The sequence below is a fragment of the Macaca thibetana genome, chromosome 10 (genome assembly GCF_024542745.1).
Source record: "Macaca thibetana thibetana isolate TM-01 chromosome 10, ASM2454274v1, whole genome shotgun sequence".
In the NCBI taxonomy this organism is placed as follows: Eukaryota; Metazoa; Chordata; class Mammalia; order Primates; family Cercopithecidae; genus Macaca; species Macaca thibetana.
The window spans coordinates 19029895-19043244 of NC_065587.1; the positions used below are offsets into that span (position 1 = coordinate 19029895).

A 13350-nucleotide genomic window follows, 5' to 3' on the forward strand; every position below is an offset into this window, starting at 1 on the left:
CAGGGAAGAAGCATATTCTATAGAGAGGAACTTATCTATGCAAAGGAACACGAGGACACAGTTCTTTTCAGGAGCCACAAGAAATGCCTGGAATACAAAATATGTTATTGTAATGACAACAACAACAGCTCCTACTTGTTGAGTGCTCACCATGGATGTCAGCACTGTCCTAAGAATGTATGTGGATTATCACATTTAATAGTCAATCTCCAGCCAGGTGTGGTGGCTCATGCCTGTAATCCCAGCACTTCGCGAGGCTGAGATGGGCAGATCACATGAGGCCAGTAGTTTGAGACCAGCCTGGCCAACATGGCAAGACCCCATCTCTACTAAAAATATAAAAATTAGCTGGGGGTGGTAGTGCACACCTGTACTCCCAGCCACTTGGGAGGCTGAGGCAGGGGAATCACTTGAACCCGGGAGGCAGAGGTTGCAGAGAGCTGAGATCGCACCACTGCACTCCAGTCTGGGTGACAGTGAGTATCCTTCTCAAAAAAAAAAAAAAAAGTCAATCTCTTCATGATGAAGACACTGAGATACCCAGAAATTAGTGTAGTAACTGGCCTGAGGGCTTCAGTGCTCATGACGTGGAGTCAGGCCTCATGCCCTAAGATCCTGGAGCCTGCACTCTTTCTACCTGCAGTACCATGTGGAAGAGGAGGCAGGTGAAGATACAAGCACAGACAGGAGCCAGGTGATGATCAACACCATAGCCATGAAGAGCCATGGAAGGGTTTACATGTGGGAAGGAGTGGCTGATCAGATCTGCATCTGGAAACATCAGTGACAGTACGGACTACAAATCAGAAGGGATGAGAACAGAGCAGGAAGATCATTTTGAAGGCTACTGCAATAATCCTGGCCACAAATGACAGGAGTGTGAACAATGCAGTGAGAATGGAAGTGAGGAGCCAGTCAGAAGAAAGGAGGAGCAGAAGAGGAGGCATGGGCTGGGGAACAGGGAGATATGAGTTTGGCTGTCAATGCATTAAGGATGAGGTACTTGGGGACCATCTGAGCAGAGAGGTCCATCAGGTGGACACACCTACAGCTCAGAAGCCCAAGAGAAGGCTGAGCCAGAGCTTCAGGTTACAGCAAATGCTTTTCCAATTTGAGTATGCCAGGGAACCCTTAGCTCACACAATGGTGTCATGTTAAAATCTTCCACAACCATCCCCAAATAAAGATTCTTTGAAACTTCTTTTCCCCAAAATGATTTTAAAATTCTAAAACAAATTTTCTGGGGAATTAACTGGTCTACCTGAGCTATCCCAGGCCCCAAACAACTTCCAAGACTACCTGGGTACATTCTGGTGCTGCTACTATCAGAACCTGTAATTCCCCCTGCTTCAGTTAACCAGTGAAACTAGTTCAAGTACAGTCCAATGAGTCCCAGAGTAGCCCTCCTCGGTGCAACTGTACCCCAAACAGCCTGGGAGGCTCAAACTCTGCGTTCCTAAAAATGACTCTTTAGCATAGCAAAGCAATAGAAACACTGCCTCTCTAACCTCCTGAAGGTACTTTCAAATAATCTGGCAGCCAGAGGTAACATTTTCAGCCCTCTGAGTACAGGGACACAGTGTCTTCCTATCCCTACATTTTTATTCAATGTGTTTTCTCATCTAAAATAAATTAATGCTGGTGAGTAGGTTAACCAAAAAAATACGTTAATGAATTAATAAATGAAATAATAATCATTTAGGGATTCTCTTACTGCCAATCCAGTTTCCTAGCCTTAGACATAGGCCTCTAGGAGTATTGTTGGATGAACCTACCAATGAATAAAAGAAAATATCATCAACCAACTTGATATAACTTCATTTTCACACCTTTCTTTTTTTTCTTTTTGAGACAAAGTCTTGCTCTGTCGCCCAGGCTAGAATGCAGTGGCACAATCTCGACTCACTGCAACCTCTGCCTCCCAAGTTCAAGCAATTCTCCTGCCTCAACCTCCCGAGCAGCTGGGATGCCACCACACCTGGCTAATTTTTGTATTTTTAGTAGAGACGGGGTTTCGCCACGTTGACCAGGCTGGTCTCGAACTCCTGACCTCAGGTGATCCACCCGCCTCGGCCTCCCAAAGTGCGAAGATTACAGATGTGAGCCACCGTGCCCAGTAATGACACCTTTCTTAAGCTACATTTTAGAAATTCAAGTTAGCTTACAGAACACTAAAGCATAACATAGTAGCCCAATTTTTTTAAAGTTTTAATGTTTTTCACACTCATTTTGTACAATATCTGTCCTCTGAGGCTCCACAAATGCTGCCCGTACTGATCCAAGCTCATGTTACCCTACCCCTTAAAGGTACTCTGAACAATGTCATGAAAAGAGGACAGCAGCCTGAGTCAGGATACCTGGCTATTGGTTTGAGAGGTTAGTTTAATATTTCTACTTCTTTGGACATTAAGTTGCCCATGTACAAAATATATTTAATAACTTAAATATATTTTGATCACCCACTGGGGTGATCAGATAAGACAATAGATATAAAAGTATTTCCAAAAAGCATAAAACCAAAGTATCATACCAAACCAATTTCATACTGCTTCCCCCATCCACCCTGAAACTTCACCTTCTAACTGTCTACCCAACCAAATTCTACCCTTCAAGTCTTTGGTACATGTCACTTCTCTTTTTTTTTTTTTGAGATGGAGTCTCGCTGTGTAGCCCAGGCTGGAGTACAACAGCACAATCTTGGCTCACTACAACCTCTGCCTCCCAGGTTCAATAGATTCTCCTGCTTCAGCCTTCCCAATAGCTGGGACTACAGGTGTGTGCCACCATGCCTGGCTAATTTTCTTGTGTTTTTGGTAGAGATGGGGTTTTACCATGCTGGCCAGGCTGGTCTCGAACTCCTGACCTCAAGTGATTCACCCACCTCAGGCTCCCAAAGTGTTAGGATTACAGACATGAGCCACTGCGCCCAGTCCTGGTGCATGCTCACTTCTCTAAGCAACTACGCAACCCTTCTCTTTTCTGGTCTTAAAACTGGACACATATTGTTCTCCTCTGGGTCTCTCCAGTTATGGAGGTGGGTTTGCCCCCCATTGCCCCTGACAACCAAAAGCCCCTCTAGAGGACAGACCACTCCAGCTCTGTCCGTGGTGTTGCCCTCAACATGCTCCTAAGCAGCCCTCAATCACGACTCCGTGACAGAATGATGATAAACGTGGCTTGACCAACACGTTCTCAGCTAAAAATGTAACGTGCAGCCCATTTTATAATTCCATGCATTATAGAGCACTGCTTCTAAATAGGTCACCCAAAAGTGTGGCTGAAATGATCCCAAAATAGACATGGCCCAGCTTTTCTGGCCCTGTGTCATTTCTAGATGTGAGCCTGATCTAAACATCCCAACTCTATTACCTCTTGGATTGGTTACCTGCACCACTGTTGCTAAGCAGACCGACAGAAAGTTCTTCTGTTCCACTGAAGTTCAAGAAGGACATGCCGTCACCAGGCTGGCGGGAATTGCTGTGCCTGCAGAGAACAGAGCCCAGCCACCTGGCTTAATGTAGATCATCACCTCTTTTTCCTGCTCACCCTATATCCCGGGGGTGGGGGGTAGGTTCATAAAAATCAGGCCTGAATATTCAGCCACTCAAGCTGGCAGCCACTGGAATCCTTATCTTAAGCCACCAGGCCACAGTGTTTGGTTTGTGTGTCAGTGCTGGTTTCCTGTGACCCTGGCACCCCGGCTGCTTTCCCACCACCAAGCTAGACCACCCACCCTGTCTGCCCCATGCCTCCCTCTTACAAAAAAGGATGGGTGTGAGGTGCTTGAATATATGGACCTGAGTTCATCTGGTTAAGAAGGTCATGCCCTCCCCATATCCCTTATCTATCCCCTAGGGTGTCAAGGTGACTGAAAGGGGCCAAAGACCGCACTTTGCAAAGTGTTTTCTAAAGCAAGAGGAATAGTGAGTCCAGGTGTAACCCAGGCTCACGCCTGTCGAGGCTTAAATGACTTTCCTCCTACACTGACTCTCATTAGATGCTCGTAACACATTCAGAGCTTTGGTTCAAAAAGAGTTTTTCTATAAACATAAACCTTCATTTCCATTGCTCTTAGCATTAGCTTCTTCTAAACTCAACAGTGGGATTTATTTCTGAATAACCAAAATGACAAAAGTCATAGAGAGGTTGCCCAAAACACACAGCATGAATCTCCTGTCCCAGCATTCCAAATCCAAAGAATTTCCTCTCTCGGATTCATCTTTGACTGAGGTTTAGAAAAACCCACGTTTGAGGTTTACAAAGTGTGTTTTGGATTCAAGATAAACCTAAAACAGGGCCTAGGTAACATCTCAGACAAAAATGTCAGGCTGTTTGCTTTGCCCTTCACCAAGTGAAGGGAATGACACTGGCCAACAAAGGAAGGCCCTGATCTCATACTGTCTTTTCAAGTCTTCTAAACATTTTGTCAATAGTCTGTTCTGCACATTGTCCTGGATGCTGGAGAGTGTTCTCAGGTTACCTTCCAGAGCCCTGTGCACATCCTCACCTTCCAGCAGCTTCATGATATGCTAATTCCAGCAGCTCTGCAGAGGAATGAGTTGGGTCCCTCTGCCCACTGCCTTGCAGCTCCGCCATATTCTGTCGGGTCTGGTGGTGGATCTGGATGGCTTCTCCGGATGGTCCTACCCAGATAAAGAACCACTGAGCATCATTCCCACCTGATAGCTAGTGCTGTGCACTTAACTATACTCTCCCTTCTTTCTAGCTACTGGGATACAGATGTTGGTGAGATTGAAAGAAGAACACACCACAGAAGAACGTTATACAAGGGACCCTCTGGCTCCCAGAGGACACCTGCTCTTCTGAGTGGGACCCATCCTACTAAGGGGCCGGGCCTTTATCATCCTGTCTAATCTGTTAAGAAAATTTTAGGATATTCTGTCTCATGTGTGTCAACTGAGTCACCACAGTGAAATATACAAGTATAGGAGGCATGGACCCTTGCCAGGAGGGCTAACACAAACTCAGTAAGAGGGAAATACAAGTGAAACACCAAATGACTCTGTTAATACCTAGGAGAGTAACAACTGTGATTCTAAGAAGCAGAAGATGTTTAAGTGCAAAAAAGGCAGAGTAGGAGATAAATTAGAATTAGTCAAGTCTACAAAACGAGGCTTCCTGGGGAAAGAGAAGTTGAAGAGCTAAGTGTTCAACAAAGTTAACAGCGGTTGAAGGAAGAGGGCACCTGGGTAGATGAAATGATACCTGTGAAACTCCAAACCTGCAAGAGGCAAAACATGCAAGAGACCACAAGATTAGCCAAGAAGGAAGAGAGCCTCTGAGGATAGGAATGAAGAAGATAGGGGAGCCTGATGAAGGAGGGCGTTGGCTACTGAAAGGCCAGCTAAAGAGGAGGAAGAAGCAAAGCAAACTGTTTGCAGAACATGGTTCCAATAAAGTGTACATGAAGAGTGGGAGGAGGAGAAGCACAAAAGCATGAAAAGCTGAAGGTCACTGAAGAAACACCAAGAGTTCTAAGTGACCTAGAAGGGAACCAGTGGAGATAATAATGGAGGGGAAAGGACACAGAAAGAAACAAGGAGTGTGACTGATTATAGCAGAGATAAGGGGGCAAAACGGGGTTTAAGCATGACCCCCAGTTACAGTCAAATTATTCAGATCTATTTCTCACTGATTTAACTTTCAAATATTAAAGACAAGTACAAAAGAAAATAGGCATTTCCAGGTATTCAGCAGGATGGTTTCCATGAAAAAAAATAAAATAAAAATTTCGCCAGGCACGGTGACTCACACCTGTAATGCCAGCAAATTGGGAAGCTGGGGGCGGGTGGATTGCTTGAGACCAGGAGTTCGAGACCAGCCTGACCAACACGGTGAAACCCCATTTCTACTAAAAATACAAAAATTAGCCAGGCGTGGTGGTGCATTCCTGTAATCCCAACTACTTGGAAGGCTGAGGCAGGAGAATCGCTTGAATCCGAAAGGCAGAGACTACAGGTATCCGAGATTACGCCACTGTACTCCAGCCTGGGTAACAGAGTAAGACATTGTCTCACACACACACACACAAAATCCTGGAGTTTAATGCATTTGTTCCTTTCCAGCTCAATGACAGCCCATTAAGCTAAAGTTTAACTTTAGCCATAGCTTGAGAAAACCTTACTGTCTTCTTGAGAACGGAATATAGATAAAAAAGAACGGACTAGGAAAAAGTGAGTTTGGGTGAAAATTTTTTTTTCAGTTGTCAGAGACACCTAAGAGAAAACAAAATAACATAACTCCTTGTAACCAAGACAGGATATTAGTATCCAAGAGAGCTAAGAGAAGAAAGAATGAACAAGAATGAGGGACATCCAACTTAGGAAAGAAAGCAGGTGGCAATGCATAGTTCCTCTCAAGTAGAAACGAAGAGCCAGATGCGGTGGCTCACACCTATAATCCCAGCCCTTTGGGAGGTTAAGGTGGGCAGATTGCTTGTGTCCAGGAGTTCAAGACCAGCCCAGGCAACATGGTGAAACCCTGTCTCTACTAAAAATACAAAAAACTAGCCAGACATGGTGGCACATGCCTGTAGTCCCAGCTACTTGGGAGGCTGAAGTGGCAGCATCACCTGAGCCCCGAAGGTTGAGGCTGCAGTGAGCTGAGATCGCACCACTGCACTCCAGCCTGGGCAACTAGAGAGTGACCCTGTCTCGAAAAAAAAAAAAAGCTGAAACAAACAAACAAAAAAGCCCTCAGGTTTATAAAGCTAATTAGTTATAAAGCCTATTCCCAAGTGCATCTTCAAGGATCTTTACAAGAACCCCTGGGATGGCCAAAGTGGGCATGGTTATCCCATCTTACTGGTGGAGTAACACAGGCACCTGACCAAGGACACATGGGTGACCGACACTGAAGACCAGGGCTAGGAGTTCCTAGTCCAAGACTCTCTCTTAAGCAACAAACTTACCCACAGGAAAAGTGTGCATCCAGCGCCTTCTGTTGGACGTAAGCTTCATGGGCATTCGAGAGGGAGCGAAGGGGTTAATCAGTGCTCTCTGGGGCGTGTATCCACCAGGTCGAACATGCAGCATGGATTCTGCACTGCCAACGTGGAACCTCCCTGGTGCACTGGAGTCTCGCTGTGGTGGCTCCATCATGTTCTCCAGGACATCTGCCAGTTATCATGGAGTTGAGTCACAAAGAAAAACCACAGAACCACAGTGAAACCAGAACTAGGTAGACTGATAAGCCAAGGCTGACAAGAATCTTGGGCATCATAAATGTCAGGGAGTGAGAGAAATTAGTAAAATTGTCAAACTATAAAGAAATGAAGTACGTTTCCATTTGTTTGCTTTTAAATACTTGGGAGAAGGGAGTTTTGGTTCTAAATTACTGGCACAATGAAGTCACAACCAAATCTGATGGGAAGGACACTGCCTAGAGATCCTGAACTTTGAGCTGGAAGCAATGACTGAATGATGGGACTTGAGTTGTCTCCCTTGGGAAAGGAACGAGTATATTCTCTAAGAGGGAGGAACAATAAAAACAGCTATGTGGTAACCAGAAGAGCAGATCTTGGCAGAGCTAGTCAGTATCTTCACTATAAACCCATTTGATTTTCCTACTGGACACAAGACTATAGTTCCCAGCCTCTTTGCAATAAAGTCAAATGACTTAGTTCCGGCCAGCAGACCACAGGTAGAAATGATATGCTTCAAATCCAGGCCTGGGCCACAATTATCTCCACGAATGATGTGCATTCTTTTTCCCTTTGTGGAAACCTAGGTTCATAATCATGGCATCCCAGGATGGAAGGAACCTGAGTTCCTGAATGACTGAGTGGATCAACAGACCCTCCATTGACTTAGTGGGCTGGGACATGAGTAAGCAATCAAATGGTATTATGCTAAAAAAAAATTACTGAGAAAAAAAGAATGAAGAAATGGACGCCTCCAGCCTTGACCAGGCAAGGAGATGGTATGATATTTAGACTCCACCCGTCTGGCGCAATGGCAGACAGGTCCCATTATGGAGACAGAGACAGCATGCCTGAGTGGATCAAAGAACTGAAATCCACAACCAACTCTTCTTGTGTGCATCCCATATTCACTAAGCAATCACCTAGATGAAAAAGTGGGTCCAGCAGATGCAAACTCCAAGGAATTTGTCTTGGCCATCATTATCTACCCAGTGCCTAGCACAGAACCTCATACATTGTAATACTGTATTTCATTCCTCAAGTTACTTTGCAGGAAAGAAGAGAATGTTCAGATTTCCATAAAAGTTTTACTGTTCATTGTAAATTAATGAATTGATGCTCTAACTTACAAAATAAAAAAGAACATAGTCTAGTTAGTTATTAAGGAAATAAAAGAGAAAAACCCAATTAAAAAAAAAAAAAGGTGAGTACAGGCCAGGTACAGTAGCTTATTCCTGTAATCCCAGCATTTTGGGAGACCAAGGTGGACAGATCACTGGAGCCCAAGAGTTCAAGACCAGCCTGGCAAACAGACTTAGACCGTTCCTACAAAAACTTTAAAAACTAGCCGGGTGTGGTGGTGCACACCTGTAGTTCCAGCTATTTGGGAGACTGAAGTGGGAAGATCACGTGAGCCCAGGAGGTTGAGGCTGTAGTGAGCCAAGACTGTATCACTGCACCCCAGCCTGGGCCACAGAGTGAGAACCTGTCTCAAAACAAACAAACAAAAAAAAGAAACGACCCATGAAACTGCTCAGACCATCAAGGGTATGCATATACAAAAAGCCACCAAGTATATGAAAGATGTCACTTTGGCCAGGTGCGGTGGCTCACACCTGTAATCCTAGCACTTTGGGAGGCTGAGGTGGGCAGATTATCTGAGGTCAGGAGTTTGAGACCAGCCTGACCAACATGGTGAAACCCCATCTCTACTCAAAAGACAAAATTAGCTGGGTGTGGTGGCACATGTCTGTAATCCCAGCTACCTGGGAGGCTGAGGCAGGAGAAGTGCTTGAACCCGGGAGGTGGAGGGTGCAGTGAGCCAAGATTGTGCCACTGCACTCCAGCCTGGGCAACAAGAGTGAAACTCCATCTCAAAAAAAAAAAAAGGAAACGTTGCTTTACAGAAACAATGTGTACCATTTCCACACTACAATGATGGAGATAGTAGGTGGTCCCAGGCCAAACAGCATGGTTGCACACGGGGTCAGTGGCCAAAAAACAGTACAGAATTAAGCACAGACTGTGCTTAAAAATGCACAGTCATGCCGAACTGAAGGGTTTAGGTGCAGATTCTCTGGTCATTGAGCATGTCCAGGTGAACAAAGCACCCAAGATGTGCTGCCTGATGTAAAGAGCTCATGGTCAGATTAACCCATACATGAGCTCCTCCTGCCACACCAAGATGATCCTCATGGAAAAGGAACACATTATTCCTAAACCAGAAGAGGACATTGCACAGAAGAAAAAGCTATCCCAAGGCCAGGCACGGTGGTTCATGCCTGTAATCCCAGCACTTTGGGAGGCCGAGGTGGGTGTATCACTGGAGGCCAGGAGTTCGAGACCAGCCTGGCCAACATGGCAAAACCCCATCTCTACTAAAAAAAATCAAAAATTAGCTGGTGTGGTGGCGTGTGCCTGTAATCCCAGCTACTCAGGAGGCTAAGGCAGAACAATCACTTGAACCCAGGAGGCAGAGGTTGCAGTGAGCCGAGATCATGCCACTGCACCCTAGCCTGGGCAACAGAGTGAGACTCGGTCTCAGAAAAAAAGAAAAGAAAAAAAAAAAAAAGAAAAAAAATTGAAGAAACAAAAACTGATAGTATGGGAATAAATTCAGCACAAAATAAATGCAAATAAAAGTTAAAAAAAAAAAAAACCAGTAAGTGAAAAACTTTTTTTTTTTTTTTTTTGAGATGGAGTCTCCCTCTGTCACCCAGGCTGGAGTGCAGTGGTGCAATCTCGGCTCACTGCAACCTACACCTCCCAAGTTCAAGTGATTCTCCTGCCTCAGCCTCCTGAGTACCTGGGATTACAGGCACCTGCCACCACGCCTAGCTAATTTCTGTATTTTGAGTAGAGACAGTGTTTCACCATGTTGACTAGGCTGGTCTCAAACTTCTGACCTCAAGTGATTCATCCGCCTTGGCCTCCCAAAGTGCTGGAATTACAGGTGTGAGTCACTGTGCTGGACCAGTAAGTGAGAAACTAAAATGCAACATAAGACAGAGGTTGTTTTATGTATGGCATAAATGGAAATGATAAGGAAATAAACCCTTTTGACCCTAGGCCTAAGAAAAGCTTTCTATTAATATATGGAAAGGTATATAGTTAAATGATGGATGAAGAAAGGCTAAACAAAAAATAGTATAATAGAGGCAGGGTGCAGTAACATTGGTTCATGCCTGTAATCTCAGCATTTTAGGAGGCCAATGGGTGGATCCCTTGAGCCCAGGAGTTCAAGACCAGCCTGGGAATGGTGAAACCCCATCTCTACAAAAAAATGTAATAATCAGCTGGGTGTGGTGGCATGCCTATAGTCCCAGTTACTTGGGAGGCTGAGGAGGGAGGATCGATTAAGTCCTGGAGTTCAAGGCCACACTGAGGTGAGCTGTGATTGCACCACTGCACTGTAGCCTGGGTGTTCTGTCACCAAAAAAAAAAGTATAATATACACATAGCTAACAGCTAAAGTGATTTGTACCTACTGCACTGGCAAAGAAATAATTAAGATGTGGGATTTACACCCCACCTCTGACCAACCCTCCCAACTCCAGTCACCCACTGTATTAAGAAAGATGTCCCTGGCTCGGTCTGTGCTTCAGCACTCTTACCTCGAGTGCTGGTGTATCCCAAGGAGCTGCTGACTTCATATTGGTGCAGGTGGGGGTGTGGGATCATCAGGATGTTGGCGCTCTTGCCCAGGGAGCTGTCATCAGAAGCCTGGCTCCTCACTTCCTCAGTGGGTAGTGTGTGGCTTGGTAGGGAAGGGCTGGATGAAACATCACAGGAGCTGGCACTCTTTCGACTGTGATTCTCTCGCTCTCGCACAGACCTGCCAGGCAAGAGACAAAAAGTTACCATCAAGCGAGGGATGCTGTCCTACCTCAAGTTAAAACTCTAAAACCCATCACCAGCCCAAGCCACATGGGAACCCAATAACAAAAATCCCCAGTGTGATCTACAAGCAGGAAACCTATATGTGGTACTTTACCCTTAACAGCTTGAGATGTTATATAAGAAAGGGGAGAAATGACAGACATTATGCGGCCAAAGTTCTAGGATCATAGTTGTAAAGAAAGGACTGCTCCAGGCCGACCCCACCTGATCCCACTGATTAATCTCACATCACTAAAAACAGAATGAGAAGAGAGATAGGATGTGATGTGGGAGAAGGTACACAGTGCCTGAGAAGTGTTCTCACCCTCAAATTTGAATCTAAATCTAATCAAGCTTCCAGAGATAATTGCCACGTTACAGGGAATTTGCAGAATAGAGGAAAACTTAAACATTACAAGGCAACAATCAGCCAAATGTAGAAAGCAAGGCATTCTACTGTCACACACACACACAAAAGACATTATAACCAAATGCAAAAAGTGGATCTTGTTTAGGTCCCATTTCAAACTAACTGCAAAAGCACATTTTTGAGGCAATTCAGAAAACTGAGCATGCACTGGCTATTAGAGGGCATTTAGGGATTAGTGTTAATTTTGTTACCAATGATAATGGTACTGCGATATTTTGGTTTTTTTAATTCTTATTTGTTGAAATGTATACTAATCAGCTTTGTGCCAGACTGGGTGACACTAAATAAATAAATAACATGTAAAAAAAGAAAGAAACTTACGCTGAAGTACGCACTATTGAAAAAAAAATACAGGCTGCCTGGGATTTGTTTGTTTTTGTGAGATGGAGTCTCACTCTGTCACCCAGATTGGAGTGCAGTGGCGCAATGTCAGCTCACTGAAGCCTCCACCTCCTGGGTTCAAGCGATATTCCTGCCTCAGCCTCCCAAGCAGCTGGGATTATAGGCGCCCGCCACTACACCTGGGTAATTTTTTTGTATATTTAGTAGAGACTGGGTTTCACCATGTTGGCCAGGCTGGTCTCAAACTCCTGACCTCAAGTGATCCACCTGCCTTGGCCTCCCAAAGTGCTGGGATTACAGGCGTGAGCCACTGTGCCCTGCGAATCCTGGGATTTGTTTTTAAAATACTCCATCCAAAATTTAAATGTGGGAGAGGTGATGAAACAAGACTGACAACATGGTGATAACTGTTCATAATAGTAGTCTCTATTTGAGCATGTCTGAACATTTCCTAATAAGAGTTTATATATATCATATGTATATATTATATATATACACACACACAACATATATATATCTCCTTATTAAAACATAAAATTCCCTAAGGGGAAAACCTCTAAAAGCAACAGGAAGAAGGATCAAAAGGAGAAAAGCCCTATAGAGATGCAAAAGCTCAGAACAAAAGAGTAAGCCCACCAACAGGGCTGCCCTTGTGGCATCAGAGCTACTCCCTTTCCTCCTGCAAGGATTTTTTTAGTAAGAGCTTAAACGGAGCCTGAAAACAGATTCAAAGTGCTGACTACATGTTTGTTCTTTCCACAGTAAATATTTAAACACCAGTATATGCTTAGCCATGTGTAAAGGTAGAGCACCAATTAAGACACAATTTGTGCCTTCAGAGACCACACAACCTGGGTACCACAAGGTCTTGTCATCTTTGATTAGACAAAAGAAAACCAATTTTGAACTATGAGAGCATTTTTAAAGACTACAAAGAAAAGCCCCTCAGTAGCTCTTACTGAGCCCCTAAGCAGCATCCACACACAGGAGAGAGGCTGCTGACAGCACTTAATTCTGAGCTCTAAGCATTCTGGGTAGGACTGGATGAGGGAAGAGGACAGAAAACAATCATGTGGTCACTCTAAGTTCATTTGCCACAAAATTAAGAGACATAATATTATTCCACTCAGTTGTGCTTAAAGCTACAGAATTAAGAAATCTGGCCGGGCGCGGTCATTCATGCCTGTAATCCCAGCACTTTTGGAGGCCAAGGTGGGTGGATCACCTGGGGTCGGGAGCTTGAGACCGGCCTGATCAACATGGAGAAACCCCGTCTCTACTAAAGATACAAAATTAGCCAGGCATGATGGCACATGCCTGTAATCCCAGCTACTCAAGAGGCTGAGGCACGAGAATCGCTTGAATCCAGGAGGCGGAGGTTGTGATGAGCCGAGATCATGCCATCGCACTCCAGCCTGGGCAACAAGAGCAAAACTCCATCTCAAAAAAAAAAAAAAAAAAAGAAATTTGGAAAATTGGTTGGGCGCAGTGGCTCACGCCTATAATCCCAGCACTTTGGGAGGCAAAGGCGGGCGGA

General features: G+C 44.7%; 1 protein-coding gene across 15 annotated transcripts in view; it reads right to left on the reverse strand.

Moving 5' to 3' along the window:
- Positions 1-13350, reverse strand: part of DEPDC5 (DEP domain containing 5, GATOR1 subcomplex subunit) — a 155198-nt gene that overhangs the window by 82179 nt on the left and 59669 nt on the right. For 10 of the 15 annotated variants that reach the window (XM_050806663.1, XM_050806668.1, XM_050806664.1 and 7 more), the window contains 4 exons: positions 10777-10997; positions 6932-7135; positions 4508-4643; positions 3386-3483 (listed from right to left, as the gene is read on the reverse strand). In XM_050806663.1, coding sequence (XP_050662620.1) covers positions 3386-3483; positions 4508-4643; positions 6932-7135; positions 10777-10997 — 659 coding nt within the window. The remainder of the gene's footprint in view (positions 1-3385; positions 3484-4507; positions 4644-6931; positions 7136-10776; positions 10998-13350) is intronic. The other 5 variants (XM_050806673.1, XM_050806671.1, XM_050806672.1 and 2 more) reach the window with 1 other exon arrangement.